We start from the raw sequence: 19,864 nt of genomic DNA, 5'->3' as shown, positions 1-19,864 counted from the left end.
CTTTCTTTCTTTCTTTCTTTCTTTCTTTCTTTCTTTCTTTCTTTCTTTCAATAAACTTAAGAAAGTTGAGTATTCCACTACTCTATAATAGCATGCTACACTTAGGTATGCTATGTGGGACTACACATGTTAAAACATAGAGCAATGCTGCCTCATGTATATGATGTGGCCATGAAAACAGCCAAGTATGCCTCTATTCATCAACAAAGAAACTATGAGGTCTGGGTAGGTGGGGTTAGGGACTCTGCATTACTCTACGTCCCTTATTCAAGGGTGGCCTTTAGGTATACTCATGTCTGGGAGGAGGGCATAGGGAGAAGAGAAGGATCTGGATCCTGATGGATCTCTGTATATGTAATGACTGGCTGCCCAGGGAGAGGGGCTCTTCCTCCCTCACTTCACTAACCTTCCTCTGCTATTGGGAAAATATGTGTGGCGAGTGGCCCAGACTCCTAGGAACAGACCACGAAGCCCAGCAAAGCCTCAGGTGTTGGTGGCAGCTGTTTCTCCATAAGCTCTCAGGGGGCATGTGCTGGCCGCCACTGTGGGCTCACACCTCCAGCAGCAGTGTTGAGGGAGCGGCTGCCATGAAGGAGCCACAGCCGGCACCTGCTTATGCCAGGCAGCTGTACCAGCCACTTCTGCAGCCGCAGGGCTCCCCCGACAGCCTTTGGCAAGGGGGGCATTGCCATGCCTGGCCCACTGTGGCCGTGAGGAGAGGAGACCTTGACAAGGCCCTCTCCTCCTCAGAAAGCTAACAAGGAGCAGGCTATGAATATTTAAGATCATCCCTTAGTCTCAGGCTCCACACAGGGTATTTATTATCTACTACTGGAATGTTTTTCCCAAATATGCATATGGGTTTGGAGTCTATGTGTGCTGACTATCTGGTGGGTGTGTCCCTTGGTGGTTTTTACAGTGGGGGAAAGAATGTTCGTATCTGTGATTATCAAGGGATGTGTGTGTGTATAAATGAATATAGGATAGATGAGAAAATGTATTTATCTTCTGTTTATCAGGGGATGGGAGCGTGTATACATATGAACAGCATATTAATTACAGCTACACTCTCATCCCACAGTGGAGTGTAGCATTTGTGTGTGAATTGTTGAATGTCTGTGACTCTAGGTTCAAAAATGGTAGATTAATAGAATGCTGTATGCACATGTATGTACCAGGGATGTGTGTGCCTGTGCATACGTGCAGGTGATGAGTGGAAATGAGGCATGGGTGTGTCTGTCACCAAATAGCCTGATGAAGCAACCTAACAAAGACAGACGCCATCAAAAAAGTAAGGAAGGCAGAAATTGTCCCTGCCCGCCAGAAAGTATCATACTAAAAGTAACAGAATGAAACCGACCTTGGTTCGTGTAATACAATCTTAAATATATGCTACATTTAATAAGGAAAAGGTGCCTTTGGCCAGAACAGAAATACCTTCTGATAAATAGCTATCTCATTGTACTCTAAACAGGTTGCATTGTGGCTAGGTGGCCAGGCTGCCCTCGGTGTAAGGCAGAAGAGTAAGGGATTGTGGTCAAGCCTCCCCTTCATCGGTTCAAGTAGGGCTTGATGCCAGGAAAGGAAGATAGACTGTAAGGAGGATTTAGGTTATGAGAAAATAGGAACTAAAAAAAAAAAAAAAAAAAGCAAATAAGACAAAGGAATTAGTGATTCCTGCTGTGAATGAGGTAAAGAGAGCAAAGTGAAGGCTAGATAAAAGAGAGGAGGCTCATCAGATGGACAAAGGAAAGATAGGAGATGAGGTACCTTTAGATGAAAGGGTCGGAGGCTTGAAGGAGAAGGCGGAAGGCAACAAAGATGAGTTGGGTTGACTCTCCCAAGAGAGACTCTCCAAGAGAGGCTATTTGTAACCTATACTAAAAGATGACTCCATTTTAAACCATTAATAATTCAAAATTAACATCAATAACCAAAAACCACTGAATAGGGCCAGTAGAAATGTCCCAGCTAAAGGACGGCAACAAATCTCAGTCCATGCCATCATAGTAACCTCTCAGAGCCTCTTGAGGGACATTCTTTTCAGCTCAGGACATTAAGATGACATTGGTTTTTTTGTCTGTTTGTTTTCAAATTTTTATTGATGTTTTCTGTTTCTTACATAACCATGGTGTCCTACTCTCCTTCCCCCTTCCCTTCCTTTTCCTTTCAGTCATCCTATATAACAAATAGTATTTTTTAGAAAGAAAAAAGAGTCAGCACAACTGATCAATACATTGAGAAAGTTTAAAAATATGTGCAATGTGTAACATCTGCGAACACCTTCATGAAGAGGTAGGTTGGGGTGTCTTCAAAGAGAAGGATCTGCTTTCTGACAAAAGGCAAACAGTTCCAATGGGCACACACAATGTTATCCCTGCCAGTGTGCACCAAAGGGCATCAATAAGAAAAGCATGATCTAGCAGCAGAAAAGATCCCTAGACAGGGATCATCAGTTCAGCAGCCCTGAAGGACAGGTCTGTAAAACACATGGGATCCAGAAAGTATGAGTGCACAGGAAGCCTTCACGGGTAGCTCCCATTCAGGGATAGCCATGGGGTACAAGAGGAAGCTGTCCAGACTATGAAGACAGAAGGTCCAATGACCTGAGAAGCACTACTCTAAATCAAGACCTTCAGATACATAAAGAGCCAGGGGACAATCCTCATTTCTCTGACACCATCTATATTCGCTAATATAAATAAAACATATTTGGGGAAATAGTTACTCCAGTTTATTCCAACAAAATACCAAATAGCTTCTTCCTTATTGCTCACAATCCTCAGGGACCTCTCTAGACTCAACTTTCTAAAATCAACTAAAATATTCCCAACTCAAATCAAGAACTCCACTCTCCACTTTTTTTAATCCCTCCATTTCCCTTATCTCTGATTTCTAAAACAAAACAAGCCTCTGAAGCCAACTATCTCAGCTTCTCAAACTGAGGAAGGTCAGCTCCTTCCTACCTGAATCCAGTAACAACTTTCCTACAACTTTCCTTTCCCGGAAAGAGCAAAAACCCTGGCCTGATAGCCCCTGCTGCAATACCAGCCAAGGCTTCTTGGTGATGGCAACCCCTAATACACCGAAGCCCTGGACAACACTTGACAGCAGGTGGCAGATTATCAGCTTCTGCTGCAGGGAGAGGATATCTGTTGCTGTTTTTCCTGCAGGGAACAAGACATATAAAAGCCTTTCCATGCTGTGAGAAGCAAGAGCTGCTGGGATGGGAAGCCAAGCCCATCCAAGGAAAGGGGCAGTGGCCAGGCCAACTCATGCACTCTGCCCGTTGTGTGGGAACAAGGAATACCAAGGACAATCCTGACAGAGCTCTTTGCTAAAGATAAGGATGGTTAAAGAAGAGGCCTTGCCAAGCCAGGCCAGTAGTTGAATAATTATATTAATGAATCTCTGGGTTGCAAAATCTAATATTAGACAGTGAGTCTCAGCACTGTTCCTAAGTCATCTCCCCACGTGGGGCCAGGTCACTCCTGCCCAGCAGCATTATACTAACAGTCTAGCTGGAGGTAACTTAGAAGAAATGGCTGATTTTGAAACTGTGCCCAGAGATTCATAGGCAGGTTCTACTTTATAAACCATGACACTATAAATAAAATGTCTTGCCCCATCTCCTGGGCCCAGAGCCTCTCCCTTAGATACATCTCATGAGCTGGCTAATATCCGGAGGACTGTTGATCCACTAAGCTCCACTGGTCTTTTGTTTTTGGAGGTACAGCTGCTCTCCTTGAGGCTGCTCTTGGACTGAGCATGCAGAGCCCTGCTGGGACCCCGTGGGTAATACATTCCCATCCACGTTCATTGGTGGTACCACTCCAGGACCTGGAACAAGAAGCGGTGCTCAGCACACAAAATAGAAGACGTAGCTCTACTGAACCTCTGTCTCCAGCCAACTTCTTCATCTAGGCAAGATCCCTGCACTGTCAACCTGGACCCAGTCTTGAGGATAGTGGTAATGATGACCCTGTTGGTAAAGCCATGCTTCACATCCCATAGTCAGGCTCTCCATAGTCTGGCAGAACCTTTTAGCTCATCAAGGTCATCCTTCTGACTTTGTATCTACAGATAAAGGCTTAAGCAAGCACTGCTGCAGGCAAAAGAAAGTGTTTCCAACATTATAGTGAAAAGTCCACGGCATATAATGTGAAAGAATAATACCTTGTGATAAGAACTACTAGGATAGCTTAGTTGATTGTTGTTTTTTTGGTGATGGTTGGGGTGTTGGGAGACAGAGGTAAATGGACCTGTGATTTCATCTATATGGGGAACTTCCGACGTGAAAACTCCCTTCATTGATTTTGATCATTGACCTTTCTGTAATTCTGTAGTCTTGGAGAGTTGTGTGGGGACAACATTGAGAGTTTAAGGGACTTGGCCATGTTGGGGTTACAAAGCTAATACATGTCAGAAAATTCTGAACCCAGGTCTTCCTGATTCCAAGCCTAGCACTCTATCCATTTCGATATAACTGAGCATGTAGATTTCTGGTAAACAACTACAAAAATTGCAAATCAGCTAATAAAGCAGTGATAATACTGAGGATAGGGAGAGGGCATAACCCTTAATTGCCATGTCAAGAAAAAAGACTGAATTTAGATTTTTCAGAAAAAAATTTTTTTCTTGTTTTTTTTTTCTTTGTTTTCTTGTCTTTTTCTTGTTTCCTGCCCAGTCTGTATCATGTGCCCTTTGCCAACTGGGCCAAGGGCCCTATCCTCAGTAACCAGCTGACTGCTTCATGTATTCCAATAACTAGTGCTTTTCATTAGTGGCCCAATGGGAAGAGATATTCCAAAAGCCCAAGTGATAGGGGTTCAACTTTCACTTCTTAAGGCTCTTTAGTGAATTATTGGTGGAAATAACAGGGAAAAAGATGTATTTGAGGGCAATAAATACCCTGCAAAAGCTACCCCTCTGTGGGGCCAATCTTCAGTCAAGTCAAACTACAGTTTGAAGTTTGTCTCTCCAGGGGATGCTACTCCTCTATAGTGATCTCGTCCTTGCCTTAGAACCAGCCTAAAGCTTATCATGCATCTAGACATCAGGGCAAGGAGATGAACAGCCTCATTGACAGACCTATTCCAGTGCACACACCTTTCCCTCCTCAGGACTAACTTTAATCCTTTCATCTTCCTGAAAAGACAACATCCTCTCCTGGTCTCAGAAGATATTCAGAGTTACTCATCATCTTATACAAAAAATATTTCATACATTTGAAAAAATAATTGTTAATGTCCTCTCCCACCTACTCTCTATATGTTAAATTGTCTTCATTATTTTCCTCTTTCTTTCTGGGCCCAATCTCCTAAGGCTTTATTATTTCCTTGGTTCTCAGGGACACTACCTGAAGTCTACTCTTCGTCTTTCTTGCAGCTTAGAAACCAAAATGGGGCCAAGGACTTTAGAAGGGCCCAGTTTAAGTGGTGGGATTCCTTGTCTGAAAAAAAAGGGAACAGAAAAACACAGGAAAGTGAAAGGAAAACCTTGGAAGGATGGGGAATTTTAACTGCCCAAGATCGTTATCCTAACCCCTAGAAGAGATGATTCCATAGGATTTCTCTCCTCTCCACTTAGAGATATATTTGTGTGTAGGGGGTTCATTTCCTCATTTGGATTTTTATCCATATCCCCCTTCTTTTAAAGTCTTCTCTTTGCTTTGTCCCCCTTGGGAGCACACGGTTGCTAAGGAAACGATGATGTCATAAGAGATAGGTGGGGCCAAATATTCTCACCCTCCCTTCCCCCCTCCGCCTCCAAACGCAGTAAGGAGCCTGTTGACGTCACTCTTCGGAAATTTATAGCCCAGCTCAGGAAAGTATTTACATGATGGTTATGATGTGACCACATATCCAGTGTGAGGAAGGTGTCTATACATAGACATATATAATATCCCTACTGTCTGTATCTCCGGCTGAGCGTTATATAACGGACATTATGTAATAACGCCCATTATACAATAATTATATACTAATGGTGATATAATCTGCAGGAATAATAAGGGTATACTCCCAGAAGGCTACACCCGCCCCAGTCTCCTGGAGATCGCCTCAGGGGGGACCTGTACGCTACCGGACGCCCAGTCTACAAGAATCACCAGGTGTCTGTCCTCTTCCCCCGGGAGGTTTGGTGCCCAGAGGGGCCTACCTAGCCTCCCACGAGCCCTCCCGAGATTCTCCGCCTCTCTCATTCTGAGTTTCGGATTTCCACGGGCTGGATCTCTAGTTCCCGACCCTGACTCCGACCCCTGCGGCCGGCTCTCCTACAGCTGGGCTGGAGTAGGAGCGCCACCCCTCCCCACCCTCCCCCCCCCGGCCCCACCCCATCTCTTTCCGTTAAGAGTTTTGCTGCCAAAAACAAAGCATTAGAATAAAATAAGCCCCAGAAGGCGAAGCGTTGCCGTTGCTTTGGACTGAGTTTGGAGCGGGAAATGGGAGAAGGAGGAGCCGTTTCAGTGACCCTGCAAATCCCTAAGGGGAACGAGAAAGGATAGAGAATGGGGGGCGGCTGGGGCGAAGGGGGAAGGGGGCAGGAGGACAGCTCCGACGCCTTGGGTGGAAGCAAGGCAGTCTTCCAACCTAGGGAACAGATCGGACCTTCCTGCCGCCCCAACCCCCCAGTCTCTTCCTATCGAGGGAAACCTTTGCTCTCCTGGGAAAGGTTAGGGAGCCGGGTTCTTCCCGACAGCTAAGCTGGAGCAACAAGAAACTGCCAAGCAGGCCACTTCTCGGCCAGCAATCCCGCCTCGGCCCCTGGGGAGGACTGAAGGAGCAGAGTGATTCGGCTGCTCCCAGCCTGCCTCTGTGTGGGGCTCGGGAGCTAGCCAGGCCCAGCTGACACGCCACGCCACACCAGCCACGCCACACCACACCACACCACCCTGCCCTGGCGGATGGAGGCCGGGCTAGTTCTGGAGCAGCATGCCTCTTCTGTCCCTCTTGCCTGCAGGCCAGCTCCAGAATCCGGGTTTTAATCACTCCGTGTCCAAGCCAGTCCCGGAGCAGAAAAAAAGGCTGAAATTCCCGGGGAGGGGCAGCGGAGGGCCACGAAGGTCCCCAGGCTTAGTCCAAAGATTGAAATACTAATTTGTCTGGGCTAAGGCCTAAGATGACAGATCTGGGGTGATCCATAATGTCCCTTATGGCTCGAAATCCTATGACACCATGATCCTAGCTCCCCACATAGATCTGAATTGAATATCTATCACATCGATAAAACAAAAAGCCTTCCATCTGCCTGGCTAGGGTCACTGAATGTGTAGACTTATTCCTCTCCCACAGCAAGTGCCCAGGACAGACACTGACCGCCACACACTGAGCTATCTCTGCAAAGCAGGAACTTCCTCACAGCTGCTGGCAGGAGAATGCAGAGCTCCGAGATAGGCATGTTATTCCAGCCTGCAAAAGGCTCCTTGGGAAGGCTCCTCAGAGAGAGAAAGGGAGGGGGAAACCGAACCAGACACCAGAGATCTCATCCTTTGCAGTTCCCTCCCTTTGTCCCAGTAGGTCAGAAATGTAGTTGGAGCAAAAGATGGAAATTCCTTTTACTTTAAATACCTCTATTTCTTCATAGAGACCCGCTCCATTTTCCCAGAGTCCAAGTTCCATTAGCCAGAGCCAATACATGGGAACCCAAGACAAAGTACCCTTTCCCCACGGATTCCTAGAGTCCCAAAGTAAGATGATGAGAGTGGAATCTCCAAGAAAAAGGCCAATGGTGAGCCAAGGAAAGAAAGGATCAACTAAAATCATTACATTCATATTTAAAAATTAAATTCCAAACTGATTCTTAGCATAACAGCTTGGGTATAATGCTAACCAGGTTGTACCAGGATCCCCTCAAAATTGCTGCTCTTGGAAGGTACACTAAGAAACTGGGGTCCCAGATATCAAAGGCCTCACCTGCATTCTAGGTCTGTATCAGTACTTCACCCCCCTGCCAAGAACTAAGTGTGCTCCTATCCAACTGGGCCTGTCAGTAGAGAGGGTGAGATTGGCATCACAGCAGTGCCTGCCGGATGTCTTTCTCAGCATACCCTGTGTGCTTGGCAGAGGGGGGAGCTCTCGAGCTGAGTGTTGGCCCAGCCTGGGAGAGAGGGGGTGAGGACCAGGGTGGGCCCTGGCGTCCAACCTCAAGTTCAACTTGGATTTGTTGGGAACAGATGTTGGAGCTGCCTTGTCTAGTGTTTTTTTTTTTTTTCAATTTGGCAATACCAGGGAAGTTCAATATACTACCCCAGTGATGCTGGCATAGTGGGAAAAGTCTAGGGCTTATATTAGAGATCAAGATTCTAGTCCCAGCTTTGCCATGAACTTGCTGAGTGACCTGAGTTACATGATCTCTCTAGGACTCATTTTCTTTAACTCTACTTTAAGGGAGTGATAAATACCTGCCCTGTCAACTTCAAAGTACTAAACAGAGAAGAAAATGAGAAGATATGGAAGTGGTTTCAAAAGGCTTGGCCATCTAGTGAAGCCCTAGAACGGAGACCTTGATGTCCTAGCATCTCATCTCCACAGCCTCCATCTGATCTCCCTTACCCTACAACAGAAGAGGACAGAGCTTCTCTTCCCTTAAAGAAGAGCTCTATTCCTCTCTACCATGCTTGAGTCTGTCCACCCCAAATCATTCATTTTACAGTTTGTAGACCCTTATTCTCTGGTGTACTGAGAGGTTGTACCTTTTCTTATAGATCTGATACAAATTTTATTCATCTATTTGTGGTGTGAAATAATTTCTCATCTGACAGTCAAAATTAATCTCAATTTTTACCTAACCAAAAAGAAATTTGGTTTGATCAATTTGCTATATGTTTAACTGGGACGCTACACCTGATTATGTACTGGAATGCTTCTGTTAACATGAATGCTCTCTAAGTGAACTAGAGCTTACTCAACAAGGAGAGTGAGCTGGAGTTTTCTGGAGTACCAGTTCTATTAATGTTAGCCCAAGGTTGTCATAGACTGACATTACCAAGCCACTTTAAATGTCAAGGCCCAGAGTGACTTCCACCGGAAACAGTATGATAAATTGGGCTGATTCAATAGTAGTTAGGGGCAGGAAAAAGAGGGAAGCCTCATTAAAGCCCTTCGGTCAGGCCAATAAATGACTGCCACCATTTAGAGAAATATGGTACTCCTCTGACAAAAGCAATACAAATTTCCAAAGAAAAAGCCTGGAAGTATTTGGCTAAAAGAGCAAATTCAACTCTACCTACAGTGTAATAACGATGGACTTTTCCCCAACAGCCCCACCAACACTAACTGTGGCTGCTTGTGTAATGTTAAAGAAGTTATTTAACTTCTCCAGGCCTCAGTTTCTCCATCTGTAAAATAAAGAGGCTGAACTAGATGATCTCTAAAAATCTCTTTTAGCCCTTAGTTCTAGGACTGTGCGATCTTCTATCATCTTTGCCAATTTAATGGGTATAAAGTATAACCTCAGAGTTGTTTAATTTATAATTCTCTTATTACTAGTGATTCAGATGACTTCATATGTTTGTTAATGGCTTGAATTTCTTCTTTTGAAAACATTGATTCTATCTTTTGACCACTTATCGAAGTATGGTTCTTTGCAATATATTGTATCAGTTTCCTACAAATCTTGTCTATAAGACATTTATCAGAGATATTTGATGTAAAGATTTTTCCCAATCAACGATGTCCCTTCTTAATATAATTACATTGGTTTTGTTAATGCAAATTTTTAATTTTTTGTTTTCAAAATTGTTTATTTTTATAATTACCTTTATCTCCTGTTTGGTGATGAATTCTTCCCCACTAAAATTTTGAAAGGTAGCTCCTTTTGTACTTGACTGATTTTTAAATGAGTGAGGTCTTGGATGTAGGTCATATATCCATTTGGAGCTTTCTGCAGTATAAGATGTAAGATGTCTTTCTAAAATATTTTCTGCCATACCACTTTCCAGTTTCCCCAGGCAGTTATTGTTGAAAAGTATCTTCTTGAGTAGTTTAAGTTCTTTAATTTATCAAACAATGCTAAGGTTTTACCTCTTCCTCATCAAATTGTTGAAGATAACAAAAAAAATAGAAATAAACAATGTTAGAGAACCATAGGGAAATAGGAACAATGATACTTCATTGACGGAGCCGGGAATTAGTACAACGATTCTGGAAAATAATTTGGAATTATGCAAGAAAAATCATGGCCATGCCATTCTTGGGCATATGTCTAAAAGTTGATATTTATATAATACTTTAAACATTGCAAAGTGTCATTTAGATATCACATCAGATATTATTATGCCCATTTTACAGATGAAGAAACTAAGGCTCAGATAGGTCATGAATTGCACATGGTCACACAGCTAATAGGTATTGATGGAAATATTTGAACCCAGGCCTTCTTATCTCTGAGGTCAACATCCTGTCCACTATGTCACTTTCGACTTTCCTACCACAAGGAGGTCAATGACAAAGAAAGGTCCCGTATATAACAAAATAATCATATCGACACTATTTGTGGTTACAAAACAAAACCCAAAACAAAACAAAACACTGAAAATCAAGTAGGTGCCCATACGTTAGGGATGATTGAATAAACTTTGGCATATGATTGCAATAACATAATTCTGTAAGGAATGACAAATCTGAAGAATTCAGAGAAACATGGAAAGACTTCTATAAATTGATACAGAATGAAAAGAGTAGCACCAAATGAACAATATACAAAATGATTCTAATAAGATAAAGAAAAACAATGCTAAAATGTTGTTGAATTCAGATTAATTTTAATGACCAATCTTGGTCCTAGAGAAAAGAGGAGGAAACTTACCTCCCTCTTCTCGGTAGAGAGGTAGGAGATCATGCATGTGGAATGATGCATGTACTACTGTCAGACGCAGGATCTTTGGTGGTTGGGTTTTACTCAATTTTTCCTTTGTTACAAGGGAAGATTCAGTGGGGGGGGGAGTACATTGGAAAAATGATTCTGATGTTAAAAAAAAGCATAAATAAAAGTTATTAATTGGGAAAATTAAATTACAGTTTTTAAAAGAAGCCCAGAAAACAGGCCACAGATTGGTAAAATAGGGTAAAGCCAGGTCCAGTAAAGCACCCCCCCCAACCATCCAATGCTCTGAACATTCTCTCTGCTTACTGGAACCCCCTTCTTGCCTAGCAAGCTCCACAGCTCCAATGTCCTTAAGATGGCGTCAGCGGCCTACAGGGCTGGGCATTTGTCATAATGATTTCCATGGTGCCCTCAGTGCCAAGAAAACTAGTCTTCAGAAATGCCAGCATCTAAATTTACCCATCTCTCAGCCCCCCAGCCTCCCCCTCCCATCTGCCAATGAGGCCCTGCTAAAGTGCCCCCCCAACCAATATATTCTCCCTGCTGTTGATGCCCATAGTGACCCACCCAGGAATTAGGGTCTTCGGTTTCTCTTTCGATGTAGGTCTCTACATATCTATCTGTGTTTCCTAATATATCTCTTCTCTCTATATTCTTCTATGTATGTCAGGACATGTGCTAAATATGCCATAATGTTCATGTGGGTATTTATTCTTAATCAACCTCTCCTTGCTCAATTCAGGTGGAGACACCTAACCCAATACAGTTGAACATTTAATGCAGTTTGAGAATTTCAGAAAAAAAACCAACCCTGAGCTTCACTGATCTTTCTCCTGTTGCTCCTTATTCTAAGAACTCTGAGGTACAATCTGTAGTCACAATAATGACCAAAAGATACCTGACAAAGAACTGGGGGCAAAGTCACCCTACTCGTGCTCTAAACAACTGCTTATTAAGGGCACAGATAGTAGGACAGAGGTCTCTGGAGTCAGGTATTCTATCTCCTCCCTCTCTACACCCAAATCGTGGGAGGGTCTAGCCAAGTTCCGAACATCAGCTCTCTTGATGGCAAAGGCTTGATCCTTCCTAAATCTATCTCTACCTTCCCTTACACTGGGGTAGTTCTACCTCCTGCCCTCCCCTCTCTTGGACACCCCCCAGAAAGTTGCTGTTCTTTTTCCTACCCCCAACTCTGCACTGAGGTTCCAAGGAGCCAAGTCCTCTGGGAATGAAGCAAGCAACCCAAATAAAAAATTTTTAAACCCAGAAGCTCTTTCTCCGTTCCCCCTCCCCCTTCCACTGGCAAATGAAAACAAACAAGAAATCAAAGAGGCCTTTTGTGTGAGCACCGGGCTGACACGGCTGGGGCCTTTGAAAAGACCTCTGAATTGGACACTAAAGGATAAAATAACTGAAGCGTGGCAGGTCCTGAGACAGAGGAAAGGAGAGGGAGAAAGAGAGAACCACCTCCCCTGGGCAGAGAGGGCAGCCGAGTGTTACCCTCTCTGCCCAGCTGCTCCAGGACACCTGAGTGGGGAAAAGGAAAAATGATACTTCCCTCTCATTTCTATTCTTGCCAATTCCCCCTTCTAATCACTATCCCAGGCAGTTCCCTTTTCCTTGGCATCTCGGGAGTATGGCCTTGAAGGAGGTCCCAGGTCTCCTGGTTTAGGCCTTAGACTCTTACAGGAACATTAGGATACTTTATAAACACCCATTTGGACCCTTTCTCACCTTAAAATGAACTAATCAATAGAGGGTGATAGGATCACAAGAGATGCCAAGGAAATGGAATCTGCGTGGTATTATGGAAAGCAAACTAGCTTTAGAGTCAAAAGACCTAGTTTTAAATTCGGACTTACTACTCGTGAGGCCCTGGGCCATGCAACTTCTTGAGCCCCAGTTTTCTCATCTTTAAAGTGAGGAGCTTAAAAGAGATGATTTTGAATCAGGTCCCTTCTCCTGATCTAAATCCTCTGCTACTATAAACTCTCCGACTGGTGCAGTATTCGAAACTTTAGCCACTTTCCACGTATAGAAAAGGGTAGGTGTTGGACCTCAGGTCAAGAGAAAATAGGCTGATCACATCTGATCTGAACATCCTGGAAAAGTGGTCCTCTTTCCCTGCTCTTTTATGGTTGTCCCATACCTTAGCAGACCAAACAAAGATTGGGATGTTTTCTTTTTGCTCCTGCTTCCAATCTAGCTTAAGAAACAGACACTTCTAACAAAATAGCCACCTACCCCAAGTAGCAAAGATAGGGAGCCCCAGGGACAAAGTATAATATAGCAGGTAAGCAGGACACCAGGATGAGAGGCAACAAGAAAAAAAGCCATAGTTAGGGTGAAGCTGAGTCTGACTTTTCTTCTTAGTTTCTGTTTGTTGTTTTTGCCCAGGGAATCTCACATAGGGAAAAAACAAACATGAGAAACCAGGGACCCAGTTTTGAGTCCCAATCCTGTTACCTGTAAGCTGTACACACATAAGTAAGGTATTTAATCTGAGTCTCAGTTTCCCCATCCATAAAATGTGAATAATAACATTTGCCCTACTTTCTTCATAAATCTTTTTATAAGAAAAGTGTTCTGTAAATGGTAACACACTAAATGAATATAGCTACTTTTATTTTTATTACCTACCACCCACTGCTGAGATCATGTGTCCCCTCTGCACCTGTACCCAATGATCCTTCCATATTGCCACCTGGTGATGGGCACCTTCTTGAGGTAGCTTCCATTGCCTACCCTCACACAAGATGGAACAACCTCGGAGGATGCATACAAATGTCATTTCAGGGAGTGGCAAAGTCAGGCAGCAAATGGATAGCCACCTATCTGTTTCTCCTAGGAAGGAGTTGTGAGGAGGGCAGGAAAAAAATGAGACTCCTGAAATGGGTGTCCCCTCTCGCTTCATCTTTTACTGGGAAATAAGGCAGACCTGGGGGAAGCAAAAAGTACTGGCTGTGGCACATTTGAAACTCAAGGACAGTAGCAAAGCCAACAGGACAGGAAGAGCAGCCAGCCGCTTTACTTTCCCCCAAACAACCCTTTGAGTGAAGAGGGGAGCAGAGTACTCTCTAGCCCCTAAACTCTAGCTCTAGCAAAGCTCCAGCTTCTGGAGGGAAAGGAAAAGGAAAAGAAAGAAAGCTCTTGTATCGGTGGACTTCCCTAGATCCTGGGCAAAGTTCACCTGGAGTCCAAGGTAAAATGGGCACTTGGTTACCTGCAAGATGAGGGGCAAGGAACTATCCAAGCACTCAAGGCAAGGTACGGCATACCCATTGTTCAAGACTTTTCATGCTAGCTTTTTATGCTCCCAAGGCTGCCACCCTTTGTGGGTTGCAACATTAGCCAGGAGTAGCAATAGACATATACAGCACAGCATCTGGGCATTGAAATGGGTCTTGTATTTTCAGTTTGCTCTTGCCTTTTTAAAGACCAGTTCTCATGGCAAGGAGGGCTTGATGTTTCTCGCCTATACCTTAGAATTCTTCACTGGAGTTTGGGGACAATAGCCTCAGTACCACTTCTGTAACTCAAGAGAAAATCGAGAGATTTTAGCCTTATCTCTTATCTGGTCTCCCATTCCAGACCCTCTCCTCTCATAGCAGGAAACTCATATGCCTCCCAAATCAAAAGGCTTTTCTTCATGTTGAGAAAGCGTTCCTCTTATTCGGTCGAGAATGAAGATTTGGGGAACAAATGTTCATTCGGATAACATCCTTTTGAAGCGGAATGAAGCTCTTCACGCCACTGTTGTTATGTCCTCTTTCTCCAGGCAAGCCATTTCCTCAAGCTTCATCTAAGGGGCAACCAATGGCCTAAACGCACTGCAAGAGCCCAACCACCTGGCAAATGGCGCAACATCCTTTCAAACTCACTTTTATACTACCTCAATTGAAAGTGGCTCACTCTGGGACATGTATTTGCTATATTTATAGATGAAAAATCAAAATTCTCCTTCCTAAGCCAAAGACAATTTCCCCAGGGGCCACCATCTTATAGCTGGAAAGTGTGGGAGAGACTAATAGAGGAGGTAGGGGAGGATACTAAAAACAATCACTATCCCTTCCCAAACTGTCATTGTTCAGGGCTGGGCACAAGCTCCTAAACTATCCAATGTGTTAAGAGAAGAGGGTGATAACTCAGCTTAGTGAATAAGCAAATGGAGAGGAGTTCTAGTTAGATCAGACCATGAAGGAATATACACTACTACAACATCCCACCTCCCAACTACCTTTCTCCTAAAGGGAGAAACAAAGAGTCCCACTTGTGGCCCAATTGCCCTACATGTACCCTGAATCCCCCCAAATTCCTCTAGCCAATATGCCATTCAGCTCAGTCAAAGAAGTGAGTTGCTATTCAAATTGAGACAATTTTTTTTTTTTACTTTCATCCATTTGAATTATGTAGGGTTTCAGGGCCTAAATAATTTGATGAACTGCCTTAATTTTCTCTCTTTTTTTTCACTGTGAAGACTCAGCCTTAGCAGAGTTTATTTACTATGCATTAAGTATGTCCAGGCTATAGATCTGACACATTTAGTCCCCCAAAAAAAGGCAATGGAAGGAGTCAGTGCTTTGCACAGAGAACATAGTGAGAATCGTTCAATCTGGCAAGGCCGCTGAGCTTTTTAAGTCAGAAGGTCATTCCTCCTTTCCCCATGAAGTCTGCCTGGTTAACTCCAGAGATGTAACAGTGAAATGGTTTCTTGTGACATTCTCTTCATCCCAACTTTGCTACAAGTTTATGGAAGTCAAGAATGTAACCTAAAATACGAGGAAACTGAGGACTAATTCAGCTGTAAGGATTCAAGTAGAAAGCTGCATAGGGCTGAGTTGAGGGAAAGGAAGGCATATTTTGACTACAGTTTTTAGCCTTCCTCTCTCCTTATCAGAGGGTACACAACCCAATTCCTAAGACATCTACAGGTTAACCTGGGGTCACAGCTGCCCCACAGGCTCTGAAAATGGCATGATGAAGTTGCAGGTCTCTCCTGTCACTTCCAACCAAAAATAAATAAAAAGACCTTCTGTCTCAGTCAGTAGACATGAGAATGGAGAGTTACTTTTTGTTGTTGTTGTTGTTGTAGTTTTATCTTTCAAAAAAAAGAGAAGTCTCCTGATCTGATAGTTTACTCTTTGCCAGCAATGGTCATATTCATTCAGCACCTACAGGGCTAGTCACAGACCTAGAAAGGCGCAAGAAGACAGTGCCCAGTGGCAGTGCCCACAGCCACCATGCTAAGAAAGCCACTTCTCTAGGCATGAAAAAAGCAGATGAAACAGGACAAAAATAATTCCTTTTTTCCAAAGCTCTCTTCCTACACAAAACTAATACCAACCTCTATTGAGTTCCTATAAAATCAAGACTCAGAGTGCCTGAAATTTTATTTATATATGGACACCCTCCCAAGTACCCAAATAGAATGTTAATAGCAGCAGTTTTCCCTCTTTTTTTCCTGTTTCTTGAATGAAAAGAAGACACATGAACACACACACACACACACACACACACACCATGACATAGAAAAGAACATTTGAAACAGTCCATTAAGTTGAGCTACGTTCTCCTATGATCGTCTAACCAGAGAAAGGAAGAACTGAGATGAGAAAGAGAAAGCTAGAATACAGGAAAGGGGAAGAAAACACACACACACACACACACACACACACACACACACACACACACACACACACAAGAAAAAGGTTTGGTAGCCCTCTCATTACAAGTTGGTTGGGCATAATGTAAACACACTTCTGCTTTGCTTAATCACAGAGTGCCGGCTCGTTTGGGTTTCAAAGGCGGCAGTAAATTGGGCGTAGCTGAGTGGAGGCTAAAAATTAACCAGCCATCTCTGTTTCAATTTGTAAGAAAACAAAAGCAGAAAGAAATTATAAAAGAGAGAGAAAGAAAAAATAGAAGAGGAATTAAAGCCCCAAACCCCAAAAGGAAAGTAAAAAGGGTAAAGAAGAAAAAAGTACTAAGAAAATTCTCATAGAGCAAAGAGATTAAAAGAGAGAGAAAAAAAAAAAAGCTTTTTCTAGGAGGGAAAATATTCTCTGCCAAAGAGAGTGGCATGAGAAATATGTCATTATAGAAACTGCCATGCCATCATCAATGTGCCACACAAGTGTGCCTGACTTTTATTTACTATTCATTAAGTATGTCCAGAGTACAGATCTGACCCGTTTAGTCCCAAAAAAAGACAGTGTAAGGAGTCAGTGCTTTGGAAAAGGAAAGCAGAGTCTCTTAAGTTCCCCCCACCCCAGCTTTCTCAGTGAAATTACTACCCAATTCTTCTCCAGCAACCACTAGGCCTAACCAAAACAACTCCCTTTCCCATTCCTACCTAGTTCATCTTCAGCCTCAGTGTCTAAAGCGGGGAACCTTAGTGTTGGGCACATTCTTTCATTTTTACTGATTCACAGAGGGGAGAATCTAGCCTGATATCCATAGAACATTGCTGTTTCATTTCCCCGCTGACATTAACTCTGCCCAGTACCATGGCAAAACAACGTTTAGCAACAACCTAGGGGGTAGCCCTGTGGTGCCCCAATACCACTTCACTTTCTTTTAAAAATATAACAATAAATATTGAATTCTCCCCTCTAGCAATCTCTCACCAACACAGGACAAATCCTGGGCCATTTCAGTTCCAGACCAAAGAGTCATGAAGCTTTTCTGGAACAAGACAGTCCTTCAAAAGATGGAGACATAAAATAGGGGATGTGGTGAGGGCATCTAACAGAGAAAGAATAGAAAGGGAAAGAAAGGAAAAAAATAGAAAAGAAAAAGTAAACCAGGGGAATAGTGCAGGCCCCTGCTAAAGTGTTACTGAGGCCTACTGCGCTTTGATCTTTTTAAAAAGAATAAAATAAAGAGGAAGATAGTGTAAATCCAAGTAAATAAAATAAGGTGAAAACTGTTCAAAATGACCTACCAGGAGTGTGGACAAAGTAAGCCAGGTAAAGATCCAGTTCTTTGATTGTGACTCCAATATGGTGAGGCTGGACACACAGGCCGGGGTTGGAGCACTGGGGTGACTTGTAGAGCCGCTCCCCATCAGTACTTTCCAGGGGGATCCCCTTAAACAAAATCACCATGACCAGGTCGAGCCGCCACACCTTGTCGGCCTGGCGCAGGCAGTCAATCCGGCGGATCTTGCCCTTCTGGTCAGGGTTGGAGAGGACACAGCAGGGGGCCTTCTTGCCGGTGATGGTCAGCACAAAGTCCTCACGGTACTCGGGCCGGATGTCCTTGCGCAGCTTGGCCAGGAGCCGGGACGCCCACTTCTGCTTGATCTCGGGCTTCTCCCCCAGCAGCTCATCCTTCACTGCCCGCTCCTCGTCCTTCGACATGCGCTTCTCATGTTTCTTGAAGTACTTGCGCTTCCGCGCCTGCAGATTGAACCAGGTGTAGGAGAAGGCACGGACATGAGGCAGCAAGGCCTCGATGAACGGGTGGAATTCATCCTGCAGGCGGCAAGACGGGAGCATGCGGGGCGAGGCGGGGAGCCGGCAGGAAGGGAGGGAGGGGAAGATGGGGAGGAAAAAAAGAGGAGGAAAAGAGAACAAAAAGTGTTAGACGAGGGATGCTACAAGGAAATAGACTCCCTCCTTCCCCCCAGTTCTTTTCCTTCTAGTCACCCCAGGAAACTAGGGTTAGACGGCTTAGCCAGCAGGCAGGCACTTGCTCCCATCTCACTCCCAGCAACCAAAGGAGAGAGAGCCACTGAGTGCCTATACACACACCTATTCTCATTCTCTCTCTCTCTCTCTCTCTCTCTCTCTCTCTCTCTCTCTCTCTCTCTCACACACACACACACACACACACACACACACACACACACATACACCCATAGACAATATCTCTGTTCACACACACAAGCAGCTGACATCCCCATTGCACTCTGTTGCGCCCATGCAATATCCATGTTATATTGCAGGGAGGATCTCTGTATTATCTCATGGAGGTACAGTATCTATACATATATGTCTGCACACTCATGCACAAGGACTCATGCATGCAGAAACCCCCAGGAGCCCAGATACTATTCAATTTTGGCAACCCCCAAAAAAAGAAAATGACACCCACCAGAGGCGAAAGAGATTTGGATCTCCACCCCCAGGTGCCTTTTCATTTTCTTCCTTCTAGATCAGTTTTAACATCTACCCTAGCATTTATATTAATCAAATACAAATCTTAACTATGTAAGCATGACATTATTAATAACATCAATAATCATGTTAATCATAGTAATAATAAACCAGACATTTATTATTCTATAAACAAATAAACAAGGTGACTGGCCTTGGTCACAGCAGGGTTAAAAGCTACTGGGTCCTTTTCCACCCCCTTCTCTATCTTCCCACTGACCCCTTTACCCTCTTTTTTCCACTCGGTCAGGTGTAAAGAGAGCTAAGATTTCTTTCTTTCTTTTTTCTTTCTTTCTTTCATTCTTTCTTTCATTATTTTTTTTTTTTTGGTTTGGAGGTTAAATAATATTTGACTCCTGTTTGCTAAATATAAAATCTGGAAAAAATAAATAATTACCATTCCTCCGAAGCATCCCGGCAAAGCCCAACACCAGATTCTGAAATTCTGGACTCAACAGAGTTGTGAGTTGGGGGTGGGGGGGTGTGGAAAGGAGGGAGTGGGAGGAGGAGGAGAAAGGATAGGATGAAGGTAAAAATTTTAAAAAGGAAGGGGGTGTTATTGGTTTTCTACAGAAGGGGGGCTGGGCTTGGTTGGATTCTCAGATCCCCCCCCATTTCCCCCTTAACCCTTCATGCACATGGGGGGGATTATTTTTTTTCCCTTTGGAAAGAAGAGAAAGGAAAGAAAGAAAGGTCAGAGATGGCAGGCAGTGAGAAAGCCCGTTGCCACACACGCCAGGTAAACAAAAGCCAATTTTTTTTTCAATTTCCCCTCCTGTGCATCCCTCCAATTAAAAAAAAAAAAGATATATGCAGAAAGAAAAACCCAAATCCAGCTCCCCACCCCTATCCCTACCCCACCCCCACCCACCCCACTCACA

The 19,864-nt window shown here is 43.8% G+C and overlaps 1 protein-coding gene across 4 annotated transcripts in view; it reads right to left on the bottom strand.

Moving 5' to 3' along the window:
- NFIX (nuclear factor I X) overlaps positions 1–19,864 on the bottom strand; it is a 115,826-nt gene that overhangs the window by 61,384 nt on the left and 34,578 nt on the right. For 3 of the 4 annotated variants that reach the window (XM_044670336.1, XM_044670345.1, XM_044670353.1), the window contains exon 2: positions 17,768–18,299. In XM_044670336.1, the coding sequence (XP_044526271.1) occupies positions 17,768–18,299 (532 nt within the window). Of the gene's footprint in view, positions 1–17,767; positions 18,300–18,709; positions 19,051–19,864 lie in introns of those variants that run through there. The other variant, XM_044670329.1, reaches the window with a different exon arrangement.

The sequence above is a fragment of the Gracilinanus agilis genome, chromosome 1, assembly GCF_016433145.1.
Source record: "Gracilinanus agilis isolate LMUSP501 chromosome 1, AgileGrace, whole genome shotgun sequence".
NCBI classification, from domain to species: domain Eukaryota; kingdom Metazoa; phylum Chordata; class Mammalia; order Didelphimorphia; family Didelphidae; genus Gracilinanus; species Gracilinanus agilis.
Note: the sequence above shows the minus strand (reverse complement) of the source record. Positions and strands in the feature narration are given on the sequence as shown.